Source organism: Manis javanica, chromosome 7 (assembly GCF_040802235.1).
Source record: "Manis javanica isolate MJ-LG chromosome 7, MJ_LKY, whole genome shotgun sequence".
NCBI classification, from domain to species: Eukaryota; Metazoa; Chordata; class Mammalia; order Pholidota; family Manidae; genus Manis; species Manis javanica.
The window spans coordinates 124884690-124904950 of NC_133162.1; the positions used below are offsets into that span (position 1 = coordinate 124884690).

At 37.4% G+C, this 20261-nt stretch overlaps 1 protein-coding gene across 9 annotated transcripts in view; it reads right to left on the bottom strand.

Annotated features, from left to right (window-relative positions):
* Positions 1-20261, bottom strand: part of ACVR1C (activin A receptor type 1C) — a 114520-nt gene that overhangs the window by 57805 nt on the left and 36454 nt on the right. For all 9 annotated transcript variants that reach the window (XM_073241484.1, XM_073241482.1, XM_073241480.1 and 6 more), the window contains 6 exons: positions 12599-12838; positions 8029-8259; positions 5636-5803; positions 4106-4262; positions 2227-2351; positions 17-147 (listed from right to left, as the gene is read on the bottom strand). In XM_073241484.1, coding sequence (XP_073097585.1) covers positions 17-147; positions 2227-2351; positions 4106-4262; positions 5636-5803; positions 8029-8259; positions 12599-12838 — 1052 coding nt within the window. The remainder of the gene's footprint in view (positions 1-16; positions 148-2226; positions 2352-4105; positions 4263-5635; positions 5804-8028; positions 8260-12598; positions 12839-20261) is intronic.

A 20261-nucleotide genomic window follows, 5' to 3' on the forward strand; every position in this document is an offset into this window, starting at 1 on the left:
AAGAACATAGCCTTACTTCACAGCTTTGCCACTGGTTTGGGATATTTGGTCGAAACTTCTGGTCGCAAACGACCTTCCTCATGTCCTCTATTGAGGGATCTGAAGGCACCATGTCATAATAAGGCAACTGGTACTCCTCAACAATTCCTGTAAGAAATTTGCACAATTAATTTGCCAGTGCAAATAATAAGCAAAGATGCTTATTTCAAAAAAATACCAACTGAGACTTCTAGTCACAAGTGGTACCCTAGGAAACTGGAAAGTCAGGTTTATTAAAATTATCTGTTACTATAAAACCAGGGACATATTTAAAGCACTCAGTTATGTAGTTATTATATAAGTTTATGACATCTTACATTATGAAAATTCATGTATTTTGGTAAATTTTATACAAAACATAACATTTAGTTATTTTATATAATATATATATTATACTTTATATGTAATATGTAAATATTATATTTATATAATTTTAGTAATTATATGAAATAAATTTTGTTCTGAAATTACATGATTATAAAAATTATATAAATTTTATAAAATGCCACTGTACAATTCAAAATAACCTAGTTGTGAAATTTACAGCATGGCCTCACTGCCCTGCAAATGATGTATATTTCTCCATTAAATAACCTTTCAAAACAAATAGCTTTCTCTTTTTGAAAATTGAGAGGCAATCTTTTAAAAGCTGAGTTTCTTAGATTTTGATTTTAGAATGTTTCATCGAAACATCACCTGAGAATGTTTCATCGAAACAGCCAGAGGCGGTTGAAGATGGACAGTTAACATGAAACTTAATACTTAAAGAATCTCATATACAAAGACTTGATCTTAATTATAAAATCATTTGGATTAACTATAGTCCTTTTAATTTAAAATATTTAGACATGCCATAATATTACACAATGAACTTCAAATCATGTTAACTAAATTGCAATTTCAACAGTTGGAAAAAATCTAAGGACAAAAACCTAAAAGCAAATTTAGACAAATATCAATATGAAATTTTAAAAAGTTATAACAAATATGTTTAATCTTGCTCTTTACCAAGCACCGGCCTAAGCCCTCTATGTGTTTTAACTACTTACTCCTCAAAAACACCATCTTATCACTATTTTACAGAATGGGGAAACAGGCACAAGAGTGTCATTAACTTGCTCAAAGTCACACAGCTATGGCAGATGTGGAACCCAATCCCAGTGTCAGGGACTTCTGTGCCCATGTTCTGCACCACTATAATTCTACTGCTTCCATGAATAGTTTCCACTTCCTGAATATTTTACTATCTCATCTGTGAATAAAAGGGAAAAATATGTTTTCTCATTCAAATAAAACTGTAGTATTGTAAGTTTTTCATTTTTACAAAAATGAGATTTATGTAAGGCAAAATGACCTCAGTACAAAATGCAGAAACTAACAGTGGTTTACTAATGATAGCTCTTTTATTGGATGTTTACTATTTAACATTCTGTCTTAAAAGCATTGCATGAATTGAATTAATTCATTAAATCATCAGAACCTAGGGAATCCATTTGTTATGTTTATTTTACAGATTAGAAAAGTGGGGTCAAATAACTTGCCTAAAGTCAGTTATGAAATTGTTAAACTAGTCCTAAGTCTGTCTCACTTGAAAGTGAAAACTAAACCATTTTCTACCAATATTTAACTTTTCTCCACTGATACAATTTCATCAGATTGCATTCGTAGGGTTTCATCCTTTCAAACTCTTCCTCTCATTATTAGCATCTCAACTGCTGGGAGCAGTAGAGTCACGAAGTTAGTCTTTGCTCACCTCTGCCCTCTACTTTATCCCCCATACATTTCATCATCACAGGAAGGAAAAGAACAAGAAAAGCCTAAGAAACAGAAGACTTCAAGTCCTGTGGCCTTGGCAAGTTTAACTTCTTCAGGCTTCATTTCTGGAATAAAGTAGGGATGCAGCTAATTGCAAACAAATAAAAAAAAATGTTTTTTTCAGGTGCTGGCAGAGTAGTACTATGGAAATCAGAATGATCAGAACTGTCACTCTCTCCTACCAAAAAACAAACTCTCCATTACATGCAGGATGCTTCACTTTTGCCACTGGAAGGATTTCTCCAAAAGGTATTCTCTTAAATGTTAGGAAATGACTCAAAACAGTGCTTAGGAGAAAAAAGAGAGAAAATTATATCTTGCATTTAGAGCATCAAGGTAACACAGACACCAAGAATATTTCTAAAATCTTACCTCCAACTGAACACCTTCGTGCTATTTCCCAGTAAACCAGACCAACAGAATAGATGTCAGCTCGTTTAAAGGACTCAAAGATATTCACATTCATTGTATCGTCAAGCATTTCAGGAGCCATATACCTTCAAAAACATGCACATTTCAGATTCATGTATGACTTTATAGCAGTCCAGTAAAACACAATCTTTGTAACTCCAGATACAAAATATAAACTAAGATCTCTTACATGAATTTTACAGGTAGGTCAAGCCACAATAACAGAATTAAATGATACCGTTATTGACCAATCATAATTCTAAGACCTTTTAAATACAGCTGGAGGTCATTCTACTCTACTAAAGCACATGTGCCGGGAGCCAGGAGCTTAGAAAGTATAAGCTAGAGGGAAATTCTGTAAGCAAAGGATTTAATAGGAGAGATGGAACTCAATTCCACCAACAGTTTGTTACCATGGAAAGCACAGGGCAGAGTATGTTTTATAAATCATGGCGGGTCCAGTACTGCCACACAGAGCTCAGCAATATTCCATAACTACCTTCTCTGCATGAGCAATTTTATTATACACTGGCTTCGCGATATATACACATATTATATATTGGCTCCAAGAAAATGACAACCTTGTTTGAACAGGACTAAATCAAAGAAATCTATAGTCCATGGAAACTGACTGAGTCTAGCTGTCCTAGGGAAATTTTTAACAATTTTCCAGAATATTAAGGTGAGGATTCTACAGCCTTGCAAACTCCTTTAAAAGTATTAGATCCTCTAAAGGATATCTGGCAGCCAAGATTTTCCTAAGGGTCCCTAGCATGGAGATAGTCAGATGGGCAAATGAAAGCTTGCTCATTACAGGGGAAAAAAAGTTCCTTAGGACACCCAATTTGAATAAACTGTCCTGAAGTGCTCCTGAGGCCTCAGTAAATTGTCCCAGGGAACCAAGGGAAGGACTGAAGGACTGGCCTGGAATCTCAAATATGGCTTTGGAGGCCAACTATACCAGCTTCAAAATTTCCTCTTCTCATGGCCCTTTAACAAGTCCAGGAAAATGTTTTGGTTGTTTCTGATTTCAAAGTCAGGAACCCAAGAATTATGCCAAAGTAGCACAGAGTTTTATATTTAAATAAAAGGAAGTCTAAGTCTGATGGGCCATGTGGTCAGAGGCTGCCGGTAACAAACACCAGAAATCCCATTACTAACTGGCCTACCGTCGTGCTGTGTGTGTGGTATGCTCTGTGTATATCATGCTTATTCTTCAGACCTTCAGCGACTCTCTTCTTGAAAGTAGGAACTGTGTCCAAACTCATCAATTTGGGAGACTTAAGGATAACTACAACTATAGGTAAATATAAACCTTGGTACATAATATTTTTAAATATTAAGGTAATACAATAGCACATATATGTATTAATTTTATCTATCGAGTACTATATACAATAGTTACCTAGGCCAACACATTGATTCTGTATCTGTTGTTTAGAACCTAGACATCCTGAATTAGCCCATTTCAGTTCACTTATGAGGTATAAAGTCTTTGGAGGAGCTGTACCTTGCTGGCATTTTTTTCCTCCTATCCGTAGGAAAACATATTCTTGGAACGTGGCATACTAAAATAATATACCACCATCCCTTCTGTTCCTCTACACTGGATTCTGCACCCAAATGGCTACTGTCTATATGAGCAAGACGCCAACTTTGCTTGCTCCATAACCACTGTGCCATTGTCTTCTCAAAGACCCAGAGAGGACTTCTTGGCTTCCTTGGGCCTAATGACTTTCCATTCAGACCTTCCCCCACCCACCAAACACACACATACCAGGCATTCACGTTTAGGGAACAGCCATAAGGGCTTAGTGTGCTACCAAAGTTAGTATTTTACCTTTTGGTCCCCACTTTAGGATTCTGAGGTATATCTATTGTGTTCAGTATTGAATCATGCTTCACAGCCAACCCTAAGTCTGCTATGGCACAAGTTTCACATTTTTTCACTAAGATATTCTTCGATTTTATATCTCGATGAGCAATAGCAGGTTTACCTATGAAGCATAAAAAAAATATATTTACTTTTTTTGTTACTGAAGATTGCAATCCTCCGAAAAGCAGCATTTTGAAAACTTGGCTTCAATGTCCCTCCTGAGAGAGGTCTTCCCTGACCACACATTCCACATCCCAAGTCATTCTCCGATGATCCCACGTCATACTCTGATGGGGTATTGGTGTCCCATTGTGCCTTCCACACAGCTCCTACTACTATCTCAATTATCTTGTTTATTCATTTGTGTGTTTAATTATCTGTCTTTCCCAATGAAGCCACATAAGGGCAGTGGCTACATCTTGCTCATTACCATACTAATGATTGCTTAGAATACTAAGTGAAGGTTAGTAGCCGCTAATAAATATTCACTGAGTAGATAGGGAAAGAATTAGCACTGCGAGATCCACATAAAAACACATAAAATATTCTCTTACAAAACAAATTTCAGATTTCTATTACCCTAGGCCAGCAGTTCTCAAATGTGGCCTTAGATCCCTGGGGATCCTTATGGCTCTTTTCTAATTACATCATCTATATGACATCACCTTTTGTTCACATACCTCGACCAAAACAACACATTGGAAACAACTGAATGAAGAGAAGGTATGGAAATCCAGGCATGGAGCCAGACATTAAAGGGATTTGCAAAAATGTAAAGCAAAACCATTATGTTCACCAGATGGATTCTGTATTACAAAAAGTGATGTTAATTTTAAAAACTTTTATTTTAATGTTTAATTGGTTAATATTAAGTAAATTAATAAGTATTTTTTATATTTCTCAATTTTAGTTCTTAATACGGTAAATATTAATAGATAGAACCCATATACACAAAAACTTCCGGGGTCCTCAATAATTCTGAATAGTTTAAAGGGATCATAAATCCAAATTTCAGAGCCACTGCCCTGACTAAACAAATGACTTTCTAGAGCCAATAATCTATTAACTCAATAAATAGAAAAGACAGGAGGTATTATTTGGCCTTCAAATACATGATATAGAAATTTTTTTTGTCACATTACCATTTCCAATTATTTTAACTATCAAAAGTAAACATGTAAATTATTTATATTCGCTGAATATAAAGCACTTGCCACCAAGGCAAGATCTCCCAGGTATAGTTGCTAAATGGCAAAGACAGAGCCACTAGGAATAAAAATATTATTATGGATAACATACAGAATGATGAGGATGTAGATGAGAACTGGCCATATCATGACAGCATTTTCAGCTTTATAAAGTACCCTTAGTGTTTCTTTACATTTGCCAATTGTTGGTCATAACTAAAATACAACTAAGCATTAAACTATAACTTAGTGTTTCTATCCTCCTATTCAAGCAGAAAAACAAAATTAGAGAAAAAACCCCACATACCTTGAGTGCCCACAATCTCCATATGAAGGTGGGCCAGCCCACTGGCTACTGAGAGTGCCAGTTTGATCATTCCAGCCACAGTCACTATGTTTCTGTTCAAATAGTCATATAAGGAGCCCTGCTCATGATATTCAGAGACAAGCCAAAGTTGAGTCCAAGTTCCATTATCTAACAGGAAAAAAGTATATTGTTGCTGTAAATATATGATGAGAAAGAAACCAGAACTTAACAAACATCAGTGTTTAAATCTATGCTGTTAAGGCAGTTAAACACTTCAGGGCCGATCCTCACAGGTCGATTTAGTAAAGTAAAAACTCTCACTGCATTCCTGAAGATGAGGATACCGTAGAACGTGGTATCTGTACCCACCTCTCTATAGGAGCTGGGGGAAGTGATTCTCGTAACTGCACAACTCCTTTGCTGTTCCCTCTACATGCTCATATTACCATGTTATAACCACATTGTAAGAGAAACTACTGAGAGATGCATTGAGACTCCGCGCTGTGTTATAAATTACTCTGAGCTTTTAAGAAAGATTGTTCCAATAAAAAACAAAACTATAACAAATTTACACACAGCGTTATTACTATCATAAATGCTCTAACATTCTAAGAATGTTCATGTTGTTCACCTTTCAAAATATGAAATTGATGATTTTTCCCCAAAAGCCTGTATTAAAAGCCAAACACTAGACATTGTCAAATAATTAACCACACCAAGCAAAAAATGAATCCAGCTTTTAGAGGTTTTAGCAGAAGAGAAATTAGCCTAAAACTTCTCTAGGTATTAGAGTCCTGAGAGTTAGCTTTAGCTTTAGCTTTTTGAAAATGTCTACAATAGCTATTGATAAGCATTTATTCTACCAAGTGCTTTAAGTGCAAGAGCTGCTCATTATCCAAATGTTTAATTTCCAATCCCGGTAGTGATAAAACTTCCTAAGAATGTAACAATCAACATAATGTGATAAAGGACAGGAACATACTTACCACATATAGACTAACCCTTACTTACACTGCTCTCCCTGCCTAACACCAGGACCTAGCTTTGTCCTCTCATATCAATGTCTTTGTCAGACAGTTGGTGAAAAAAGGGAAACTACAACTGTTGCAGAAGATCCAGAAATACATGAGGATGAAAGTGACATGAGAGGCCATTTGGAATCCCACACAAAGCCAGCCATCGACAAGAAAGCCATTGGCAGAGGCAGACCAGTTAAACTGAAGACGAGAGACTCAAGGGTGATCTCTCCTGTGCCTATTGCTCCATAAGCCAATAAATGTCATGATTAAATTAGCCCCATCAAGATGAGCCCTGTAACTACAGTCAACGATGCTAATTAATCTGACCAGTAGGTACGTTATCTCAGTATTTGGCAAGGAAAAAAGCTCTTCATTTACTAAGAAATATCTTTCTTTCTAGAGTCTAGATGTATTTTCAAAGTTTAAGGAATTAAAATTTTGGAGGGAAATTTTTTTTTTAAAGGTCATCTTTGGTTTTACTCAGTTTACACCTAGCAAATCAGAAAAGACAAATCATCAGCATATGCATAATTATGGCAAAGAAAGGTACTAAGTCCAAAAATGATGCTAAAAAATGATGCTAAGTCTCTCTCTTGCCATCTAACTAATGCTTTCTGATCAAGCTTATAATAGAGGTTTTAATTTTCTTAGGTAATAGTGGCTCCCTGATATCCACAGATAATTCGTTCTTTACATAGAGGTTACTATTTCTACCACACCGAAGTTCTTCATGAGTGTAACCGATTCAATTAAAATATATTGACTGGATAAAGTTTAGTTCACTTTTGTGCCTTGTTTCCCTTTGTTAAGGGAACTAACACTTACTCAAATGAGTAAAAGCTATGCAAAAAGAAAGAAGTGAGCATAAGTAATCCACCAATTTCATATCCAATCCCCGATTACTGAAACATTGAAATATTTCTGTCCTGGTGGGTTAACAGCTGCTATCCAAAGTTTCCAATAACCTTCCTTTGCCCTAGACACCTAAAGCAACCTTCTCCCACCTCTCCCAAGATGCCTCCAGATCTCTTTGTGAACCAGCAACTGAAGGGGTAACACCTAGCATGGCAGGGTTCTCCCAGAACTCCGTTCCAGTTGAAGCTTCTGTTCCAACTTGTTGGTTTCTGTGTCATACGAGTCATCAAGTATTTTAAATATCACCTAGCTATAGCATCATCATGATTCCAAATCACTTGTTTGCCCTTTGTTGTACGGTCATGTACATATATCTGTGGAGAAGAGGTAAGCATTTTCTTTCCTCAAGAAAGAAATTAGACTTTTATGTAGGTTTTATTAAAACAATGAAATTATTTATTCTTATCTGACAATAGACATGGCATTTTTACTTGCTGAACCCAATTAGATTGAAAATACCTTTATTATCAGCAGCAATGAAACCAAGTATGTTTTCATGTCTCAGCATTACCGTCTGATAAATTTCTGCCTCACGAAACCAAGATCTTTCATCTCTGGAGGAGAATATTTTCACAGCCACATCTTCCCCACACCATCTTCCATGCCAGACCTCACCAAATCTACCTTTTCCTACAATCTCCTGAAGTACAATCGTCCTGGCAATTGTTCTTTGAACCAAGAGAGGTAGACCTGACCAAAGAAAACATGGAATTTGTGATTAAAAACAAGTAAATGCCAGAAAACAACTGTCATGATGGCCATTATTTTAATACACAAAAGCAAACATCTAAGCACTTTAATGCCTTTAACTGATTTCAAAGATACAAGTACTATTATACCAAACTTTAAAGTCAAGGCATGCTAAAAATACTCTAAATTATTGACATGAATTTCCCATATTCACAAATAAAAATTTCTCGAACACAGCTTGCTGTTGCAGATAGGTGACTTTCCAGAGTTGTTACATATCCCCATGATTTGCACATTAAAGCCAGTCAGGTTACTAAATACATAAAACTTTAAAAAATATATAAACTGTCAAAATCTAAAATATAATGTATAGTTCCTAGTACAAGTGGGGAAGCAGAATAATTCTTTGTAAATTTTAGAAAAACAAATGAAAATTATAAAGTGAAGAATCAAATTCAGTAACTAAAAGCAACATACAGTCAAGGAACAAAAAAAATGAAAGAAAATGTATTCTGAGCGCATGTAAAATGTGTAGATTCTTTGTACCAGTAGCTCCACCTCTAGAATCCTATCCTAAAAATTCAAGGCAAAATGCAGAAAAATTCATGCCAAAACGTTTGTTACATTTAATATGGTTTATAAGAAATATAAGGGAAAGTGTCAGATAATAGAAAAATTGTTAAGTACAGTACAGAGATTAAGACCATAGATAAGAAAGACCTGGGTTCAAATTTCAGTTATGCCACATAGTAACCATGGGCAAGTTACTGAACTTCTCTGAGCTTCAGTTTACTTGTCTGAAAAATAGGGGATTATAATATTATCTATCTCATAGGGATAATATGAGCATCAATAAGCATGTCTAGCATATTACATGCTCAATAATGGTTAGCCCTTAATATTATATCTTAAGATTGATTACTTGGAGCCATTAATAATGATGCTGCTTAAGAAGAGGTATTTCTTAATGACATGGGAAAATACGTTTGCTATAATGTTAAATGGAATCAGAACAGTAAATTCCATCCATCTAAAGAAGTGTACCTAGCTACTCAAAATACGCACGGGAAAAAGACAGAAAAGGAAATATGCTAAATGCTATGATAATTATTTCTATGTAATGGAATGAGAGTGAACTGTGGTATTCTTCTTTTCAGTTTTGTAGATTTTCTTAATTTCTACAATGGGTATTTATTACTCTTTTAATTAGAGGAAAATAGTTAAAGAGGTTCTAGTATAAATTTATTCTGGGAAGTCATGTTTAGTTATTGTCATTGTGCTCAGATGGCTGGGAAACCCTCATGCCAACATCCCTGTAATGAGCCTCTGCTCCTGAAATGAACCACAGTTTATTCAGATGTTCTCATCTTCATGAGAACCACCCACTGTGCCTAAATAAGCACAGACTCTAAGGTTTGCTATTATGGGTCTCAACAATTAGTCACAAAGCCCCACAGCCAGAAAGTTCTGAAATCTAGTTCAACTTTTTCATTTTAGAGATGAGAAAATGGGGCCCAGTGGTAACCAAAGATGGGCCCTGGACTACGGTGCTAGTGGGAGGTGGACCCACAGCTCTAACACTGCTCCCACCCTTCACTGTATACAACTGCAGTCGCTCCCGTTTGGAAGACTACTAGCAGCAAACCACAAGAACTAGTTTTGCAGGCATCAGTCAAGTTTCCCACTTGACCAAACAATAAAAGTTGTACTAACAATTATTACAGCAAACTGCAACCTCAATCTCTCTCCTCCCTCCTCCCGTCTTGCACACATATATTCATAACCATTACTAACAGCAACACAACAGTTGGCTAGAGAACCAGTTAAGGCAATGTTTTCAAACTGCAAATTGATCAAGTGCATGATCAATGCCCCAGCCCGTGGACAAAGGAAGACAGCATCATCTAAGGGTCTCAGCACAGACACTAAGTTGAGACAGTAAAACTCAATAAAAGCTTCTTCAGTATTTTTCAAGGCAACCACCCAAGATAATCTAATTCTTATACTATACAATGAGAGATCTCACTGGACGATAGATGGCCTTTCCTTCTCCCTCTAGGTTTATTTTACCAGAGGTGGTAGAAACTGTCTGACAGCAAGTAATGTCACTATCCATCAGAAGTGTTACATCACCAAAGGAAAGGAGCAATTTATGCCATCTCTTAGAAGCCACCTGTCACCAGTCTCCCTCTCCAAAATAGTGCAATAAACTCTCAGTCCATTGTTCTGTCTTGCAGGCATTGTATCTCTTTGAAATTTGTCCCTGACCAGGTCAGGGATAAGTCTCACCATTTTTGCTTCTCAACATTTGACAAAACTGCCTCTTATTTAATGTCGCTGGTTACGTAAGAGAAGCAGAGGGGAAAGAGAACCACCTCAGTTCCTCTCTGTGGATGAGCTCTGGTGGCAGCCTCCTTACTGCAGACAGACCCGTGCTCTCTGATTATCGAACGCAGTCTCGCCCTCAGATATTTTCAGCCAGTGGGCACTGCAAACCGATGCAGCCGGCTTTGGGAAAAAGTGCTGAAAATTCTTTCAAATTAGTCATTAGATAAATCATCTGTGTTTGCAGACATTTATGACTTTCTTTTTAAGATAGATCTTCTTAAAGAGGAAAGAGTCTAGGAGTCAATAAATCCAGATTTAGGTTTAAAGATGCACAGGAACACCAAAAAACTGAACAATAATTTTTTATTTTATGCCCTATCTCATGACTATTTGCTCAAACTGAATACCCAGCCTACAGTTAAAAAAGGAAAATATCTGTACTACTTTTATTTGAATAGGAAATCCTTGGTCATCTTAAATCTATTCAAGGAGTAGCTCGAAAAGACACATTTCTACCTAACATCTTCAAGAAGAACTAAAATATTTTGGTGGGGATTAAATACATGGTTCTTCAATCACTTGAACCATTTAAAGAAATCATATAAGGTTGCAAGGAACTCAGCACCAATCAGTGCCCTCCATGCTTATATTCTGTCCCTAGTAAGTTGCTAGTACTCAAGAAATTAGGGCAAGTAGGCCCCAAAATGTAATGCTCAAGGGAAGAAAAAGCATTGAATCAAAACAAGCTTTACTTTTAAAAGAAAGAATTTCAGCTTTCTACCCAATAATTTAATTTGGATTTCAGTTTTATAAACTTTGCAGTTTGGAGACATTCTTTCCAATATTCCATCTTTGAAAACATGCCACCTACTTTGTGCAGGGATAGTACAAACATTAAAACTTTGGTCAGCAAGAGAGAGAGCAAGTGATCTTGCCCCCAGAAGAAACAAACTAGCTGGGCTCTTTTACGGACTCCTGGTGAGTCCAAAGCTGCTTTCTTAAATGTGGATGTTCGCTAGATACCACGGCCCCTCTGTCATCTGCCCGCTTACTGTGCCTGCTTGGATGCCCCTCAAGGCCCTAGGCCCTTGGAGCTCCTCAAAATCTGTTTAAGGTAATCATCCTTAATGATCCTTCAAAGCAAGAGGGGATGCACGGGTTTATGAGGTTCACACTTCTGCACACCACGTACTGACCGGACTTCCAGAAGCGTATGATAGCAGGGAGCCTTCTCCATGTTAGGGAGTTGGTAATTACAGTGGAAACTCACTGCCCTGTCCCCGGAAACCCAAAAAGCCCTCAGAGGTTCTGTGCTTCGAGGGAACCCCATTTAGGCCTTAATGCTGCCTGGGACTTTGAACTGTCTCACCAGGGACTCTGGAGGTGCATTAAAGGCGACGCGAGTCATCGCACGACTTGGCGGCACAGGCAGGAGAGAAGTGCTGGGCAGCTCCTTCCCATCCGCAGTTTCTGCGCTGTCAGAACACTTTCTTGATTTTAATCTCTGGGCAGCAGCCTGTTAACTTCACACACATATCCCAGGGGGGACCTACAGATCCCAAAGACCTCCATAACCACACGCAAAGGTGCTCTAAGAACACAGCTTTGCATAACTGACACCTTTCCCCAGAGCTCAACTCCTTAAATACAGTAACTCTTTTGTGCCGCCCAAACATCGCCAAGACAGCACCAGTGACTCTGACTAAGCGTAACGGGGGGAAGGGGAGAGAAGAGGGACTTTCTTCCTTCCGAAATAAATTCTGAAGACTTGTGAAAACGAGGATCTGAATAACTAAAGTCACAAAAGGCTACTGAGAAAGACTTCATTCTTTAGGCAATGAGACAGTTTTTTCCTTTTCATCAAATCCTAAAACAATATTCCACAGCAGAGCTTACCATGTACCACATCAAGCATTTTAAATGATGCGGTTCATAAGACTTGGGCTTTTGTCTGTTAAAAATTCTTTTTGTTTTTAAATAAGAGTTTTCTTACTGAAAAACAGGCACATACCGGAGCCAGATCCAGAGGCAGTCACATCATAAATCAGATCTTTTAGCGTTTTCCCAGCATTTACCAGATTGCACTCAGAGAGGGGTTCCTCCACGTTTTGCCTCTTTCTCGTTCTGTGCGCGCACTGTCGACCCTGGCGTGCCCACGCGGTCAGCGCCGCAGCTATGGACAGGAGGCACACAGGCACCGTGATAACAACGCTCAGCTCCATGGGTCCGAGTTTGGGGGCATCTGGTGACGCTTCAGGTAGAAAAAGAAAAGGACCATAAATAATCTAGCTCAAAATACTTTAGGAATCGGAAACGCAATCACTAAAATCTCACCTCTATAAGGAGCAGCTACACACTTACGTTAGTAAAGACTCTCTTGGCATAAGCAAAGATGGGAAAGGAGCGTTGAGGTTAGGCTGCAGCTAGGAATGGTTACGCCAGGTGATACCGGGAGGCAGAAGTTTTGGATCACAGAAAGCCCTAACACGGGATCCTTTTGAAAGCCTCCAAAGCCTTTGACATACTTTTCGACTATTTTCTCCCCATTTTTTTAGCATTTCATCCTCACGGCACCTTCACTCATTCATGCCACACATAACTGATGAGCTCTTGCAGTGTGTTGCCCCTATGCAGGTGCTGGCGATACAGAGGTAAGTGAGAGAACCAAACCCTTGCTCCCTTGGCACCTAGATTCCCATACACCCACTAAACAGACAGACATGCAGTATAAAAGCAAGAGGTGGTAAGTGGTATGAAGAAAAAAATTCCTTTTAAAGCCAAGAAAGAGATACTGAGTAATGCTGGAGGCCTCTTTAGATAGAGTGGCCAGGGAAAGTGAGGTGTCAGGGAACAACAGGGTAGGTGTGTCAGGAGAGCGTGTTCTCGGCAGGACCCTGAGGAGCAGGCCCGCGTGGGGTGTTCAGAAACAACCCATGCCCACAACATGGTGAACGGGAGGAAGATCGAAGGAAATGGGGCCAGGGAGGCGGACTAGAGAAAGATCACACAGATCTTCTAGGCTAAAAGGAGGACTGTGAACTAAGTAGAAGTTGTCATAGGGTTTCAAACAGGCAAAATACTCATTCTTTTATCCTGAGTGGCTGCTGTGTCAATGAACACTAGAGATGCAAAAGTAAAAAACACCAAGAAGAACCCAAACGCCGTAATCCAGGCAGGAGAAGGCGATCTTGGTGGCCAGCAGCGTGCCTATCTGCAGTCACATGTTCCCGTTCACTTTGTATATACCCTTTTACCCTTTTCCTGTTTAATTCCTGGACCTTATCATAACCTGGCACATCATATATTCATTTATTTATTAACTGATTCCCTCCAAAGAATGCATGTTTTATGAGAGGAAGAAATTTGCCTACTTTGTCCCCAAACTATATTCCCAGTGTTTACAGTGGTAGATGACCAATAAACAGCTACCAAATAGCAGAATCACTGTTAAGTTCTACTAGCTTGGTACTTGACACATAAAAGATAAGAATTTTAGAAAGATAAATATGATCACTGAAATCAAATAACACAAGGACATAATTTTAAAACATATAGCCAAATGTTTTTAAAGTTCACATTGCATCTAAGAAAACTTTTTTTAAATTATTAACAATTTTTTTGAAGTATAGGTGCCATACAATATTACATTAGTTTCAGGCATACATCATAGTGATTCTGCAATTAAATACATTACAAACTGCTCACCATGATAAGGGCAGTTACCATCAGAACATACTAAGTTTAATTTTAACAGTATTACATCGGCACTGAACCATGAACCACATTTCTTCAACTCTAAAATGCATATTTTCCCATGTGTTAAAAGAGAAATATTTTTAGTTTAAAAAAAACAGTGATACATAAAAAAACTACGATGACAATTTCCTGTTTTGTTTTTTTTGAAGAAGTTATTTTGACACTTGAAATGAGCACATAGTTCATTTTCTTCTCATTCACTAAAGACAGGCTCAGCATCAATTTAATTTTATTCCCAAGTCTTACCATAAAAGATGTTGACTTGTTTTTCATAAACCTTAAGGAGTATTGTATAGAATATGGGAAAAGAATTCTGGAGTCTTAAGTTTTCAGACATAAAGGAGAAGTAGAGAAATGCAGGTTTTGGAAAGAGAGAAGCTAGGTTCCAATCAAGGGCAGCCACTTTCTTGGTAAGTGGCTATTGTGCCTTGAGCTCACTGAATCCCCCCTTCCCAGCTGACTCCACATAGCCAGTGAGAGGGTTAGAGACAACGAATGGAAAGCTATAGAGCAATGCTTGCACCTTAGAGTCTCAACAAATGACAGTGATAACGGACCTTGTGAATGAGGACCTTTTTTAGACTTCCTTCTTTGCAATGGCAATCCTAAACAGCATATTGTATCAAACGTGCTTACATTTTACTTACAGTGCATCAACCAAGATGTTTGCACATAATATGAAAACAAATATGATTTAATCATAAAGAAAAATGAATCGAATATTTCAAAAATGTGTTCCCAAAAGTTTCACTATAATCCTGAAAATGTTAGTCTGTTTACTCTCAAGGAGGAAATGATTTCAAATTGTTAACTGAACTTTGGAAATGAACATAATCCATGCTCTCTACTCGGCCAGTGACTTCTGGCAGGTCACCCAGTTCCTTTCTCCTGAGGGTTTCAGGACTCCTCTGGAAGCATTACAAGTTGCACAGGTGCACATGAGGAGAGCTTGGGCTTGAGCATTCTTTCAGCAAGTTGCTGAGAGTTCTCTGACTCGACTTTGCTTTAGAAACCATTAACCATGGGACTTGCAATTTCTAAAGTTCGCTATTCCAAAAGAGTTTTATTACCCATTGCACAATGTTCTCTCAAATCTAAATTTCAAGTTGAATCTCTATTTTTGAATCCTCACAATGGTATTGAGGAATCTAAGAAAGACACAGAAAGCACTTAATCCCTTGCAACCTACATAAACATCTATTTAAAGATGTTTTTAAAAATAAAATTCCACTATTAAATACATTTATTGGGGTAAATTCTATTTTGATGTATGTTTTTAGGAATTATCAATATAGACATCACAGCTGAAAAGCTTATTGATTGTCTGCATTTTAGTAATGCTCTATTAAGTAGAGCTCAGCTCATCACCATGGCAACGAATAAAGAGGTGAAAGGTCAGCAACCCCGAAAATAGAATAATCTCTATAAAAGTGCAGTGCTCTAGTAAGAGCTACTGCTGTCAGGGATGTTTATTACAGATGGGCAATGTTTCTACTTTTGTGAACAAATTTACTGATACGAGTTAATAAGAGAAAAGATTACTCAGCTAGAAAGAAAGCTAGCGACACCATTCAGAAAGAGCTCCTTGAACACTGAGCAATTTTTAAAGCAACCATTTGTAAAACTATCTTCTAAACCAAATGTTAATTGTAATCTCTACAGGGGACAAATGAATAAAAACTGTAGCTTATATCCAGTGAGTCCTGGCAGAAGGAGACAGTAGTGCAGTTCAGAATACATTTTAATAAGTTAACTTTGATGAAGGCAGGTTAATTTTTCTATCAGGCTTCACATTTTTTATCATAGGAGAATTATTCTTATTTGATAATTTCCAATTTTTGGGATTGTCTGTGCCAAATGAATTGCATTCTCCAGGAAATAAGAATGCATGGGAGAATCCCAAAATTGAGGTCTGGGGAGAGTGCTATATTGCTAATTCAAGTTTTTTCACTCATTAGAAAATTAAATAGAAGAGGATGGGGGAAAAGAGAGAAAAGCACTAGCCCAGAAGGTTGAGAGCCTAGTTCACAGATGTGTCCCTATATAAGCTCTACAGTACATGAAACCAGGACAGGGCAGGAGAAAAACTAACAAGGCAGGGACAAGAGAATGCTGACCTGCATGGGCTAGAAGATCCGGCATAGCTGGAGAGAGTTGTGTGAAAGGCAAAATAAATTAAGAGGGTAATAGAAGACAAAGCACAGCAACATAGAGAGTAGAAGGAAGAAAGAAGAAAGGAAGGATTAAAAATAATTGGGAATTTTGCAACTCTCCCTAGAGACCTGATTAGAACCGGTGATGGTGAAAGTCAGTGATGGTGGCCACCACTCAAATAAAATTCAGAACTAGTTTAGACGTCTGAGCTTCTCCTAGGAAAGTTCACGAATTCCATTTCCTCCTCGCCACTTCCTATTTTGGCTTTAGGAAGGCAAACTCCACAAGATGAAAAGAATAAGATAAGAAAATGTGGGCATGATCCCCATGTTTCCTTCCCTGCTGACCTCTTCTCTGTATTAAAACTATGCAAAATTACTGGTGTTTATGAGATCTACATGACCTTTGACTTAATTTTCATTTCCTTAGTATATGCTATTAGTAGATGCTTTACAACAAAGTAGAAATAAGGACTTGATCAATTGCTTCAAATAACTCATATGGACCACTGGCACAACAAACTTGTAGTATAATACCTATATTCCATTTAAAGGCATATTTCTCCATAATTGAATGACATTCAGCTGACTAGAAACTAAGACATTAAGGAGTGAGACATAGAAACTATTTGAGGATAGAGTAACTGAAGAGATACATACTGGCGGGACAACTACCTAAAAATGAATTCAGACAAAGAAAATCTTCATCCAGACAAAGTGCACTTTCGTGAAACTTTACAAGGTGGTGCTTCCTTCACAGAAGTTGCTGTAGCAAGTAGCTATAGAAATCTAAAAGGGTCCACAATATCCCTAAAGAAACCAGAGTAATTTATTTAATATTAAAACCATCCCTCTCTCTTTTATTAAAGGCTTTGCCCAAGTGAAAAGACACAGTTTTGCAAGGTTGAACCCATGAAGGTGTAAATATTAAGTATTCAGCTGAAAAATAAGGAAATCTCTCTCCAGCTAATGGCTTTAAAATGTCCTTAGGTAATAAACCAACCAAAAAAGACAATGGTGCTTGAGGCGCCTTCTGATGTGTCTGTTTGTGCCCTGGTACCTGAAGAAATGCCACCAGGACCCACTGAAGGCAGTGGTGATGTTCCATCCATCCACCCACCCTATAAACTTTTGATGACACAGGCCTGTGACTTCAATCAAAGTGCCTTTGTTTATTTCACAGGTTTCTAGGGGAAAATGTGGAAATAATACATGCAGCTAAAACAGAAGAGAGAATACATTACCTCTAAGACATTCAAAGCTCCCTTGTTAATTAGCTCAACAGGAATAATTTATTTTGTCAAAGATAGAGTGGCATGCGAAACAATGAGAAATTTCCCAAATCTTCATGATAAACCTCCTTTAACCTGCCATTTCAAAGCATCCTTAAATGTGGGTACTACTGTTTCAAGCATTTGCTTGATGGTAATGAAAATACAGTTCTAATTGGTGTCTTGTTGGTTTTACTGAATTGGTTCAAAGACAGGATCCAAATGGATTGCTCTGTACAACACTGCACTGCAAACAACTCTCTGGAGGAGATGCCAGAAAGTGGGGCACAGTCCACACCCCTATGGGATTTAAAGTCCATTAAGCAATACATGATCCATCTAGGGAACAGTTCCAAAGCAACTTCACAACTAAAGATATGGAGAAAAATTTATGTAAGATCAAGGGAAGTGGAAGGTAAGTAAGAAATCATCATGAAAAATTCCACTCATGATAGACAAATCCTATATAAAAGAGTGTGTAACTGCCCTTACATATGTGAGTACACACATGTAAACTAGAATGGATCTGACTTGCTAAGTCACAAAACACCAGTTTCGTCTAACACTCACGGAATTCTGTACTCACTGTCTGCAGGCAGCCCCTCACCACCTGGGGCCTGTTCTAACCTACTGCGTCTTCACAGTAACTCTTACAGTTATCAGATTATAACTAATAATCCATTTAGGATTTAATTATGTTAGATTCCTTCCAACACGTTCCACCATAACGAAAAGCCAGTGATCTACCTTCTTCATGGAGTGAAAATAATCATGTCAAACAGATCATTTCTGGTCAACATGAATCTCAGGTACTGAAGAAGAACAGAATGTGTTCTAACCTAGAGAGTTAACCAAGCAGTGACAGTGAGAGAAATAACATGAGAATTGTGTCTGCCGCTTAGCTGAATCAGATGAGCTATTGACAGGCCATTCCATTGTTCAGTGCTCCATCTGTAAATGGCCACTTGCATATACTGTCTACATCTGGCCTGATTTCATCATTTTATAGCAGGCAGGTCACACCCACATAAAAACATTCCTGGACAGTTCTCCCTGTGCCGCTGGTATTGTGCGAGTATATGAGCAACACTGAGAAGCTTCAATCTTCTGTGTCCATTAACATCTGAATTTAAGAATAATACTGTTTTTGTATTTGAAGGAGATAGGAATGTTAGATTTAAGAATATAATCTTTGGCATAAAAGGTATGAAGAACTTTGACTCAAGCAGAAATGAGATTAATAAAACACAGGGAGGAGAATTTAAATAGGCTCCACAGTTTTTCTTATTTCAGGGCATGCAAGCAGACATTTTCTTAATCTGTCATCAAAAGACATGTCCTCTAATGGTATATATCTGTAAGGAAATTAGACAGTAATTATTCCAGATATTTTAGTTTACTTTCCTTAAGCCAATCTTTTACTTGGGAAAAATGGAAGCTCCAAGGATGCAGTACCCACATCTTGTGTCTCTGTGTCCCCAGCTCACAGCAGAACCTTGTTCAGAGAAGGCATTTAAAAATACTGACAAGGGAAAAGTTACTCTTCTCTGTCCTGAAGTTCACACTAATATCAATTCTCCCATAGCAAACACATTCACACAAAATAGTTTGTCTACTTGGAACAGTCATATTTTGATTGTCCTGTACATCATAATCACCCCTCAAAATATTTCAGTATTTAAACTATTGTTTATTATTTATTATAAATTTAAATTATTCAGAATAATTTAAATAATTTAAATTCAGAATAATTAATATAATTTAAAATGTCAGAGCTACATAACTGAGAGAGTAGGAGCTTACAAAATAAAATACCCTAAGTTAGACTTGATTATACATTTTACTTGTAATTTCCCACTGCATCCCTATGAACAAAATTTCCTAATTGAAATCAATGCACTAGTTTCTTGAGATAAGAAATGCTTCCTTTAACTTTTAAAGCACAAGTTTGACTTCTTTGTATGCTTATATTTCATAGCGCCTTCCGGAATATAAAAATCATAGCACCTTTCAGCTTATGAGAGAAGAAAAAAAACTGTCTGGCACACCTACCAGGTGTGCACTGAATCCTCAGAGAATGAGATATAAATAGATTTGTTCATGTGATGGCAGAAAAATTCCACAAGGGGTCCCATGAGTCTGTCTCAGCATGCAGATGTCCCCTTACACTGGCTAGAGCAATGGATTTATGTTCAAATTAGAAAACCAGAAGAAACTTAGGACACAACAATGAATTTTTTAAAGAATTGAAGATGACAAGACTTCTAAAGTACCAAAAGAATAATACTGAGTCTACAGGTTTTATAATTATGGAATGCTTTAAAATTAATATTTGGTAAAGTCTGATGTTTTGGTACTTTATCTTCCTTCAGAGACAATCCTTCACTTTGGTTTAAATTAAAGTCTAATTTAGACATGTACCTGACCAATATGCACTGTTCACCCACCTTAACTGATATAATCAATTTTCCCTTTTCTCTTTACACAACAGAGA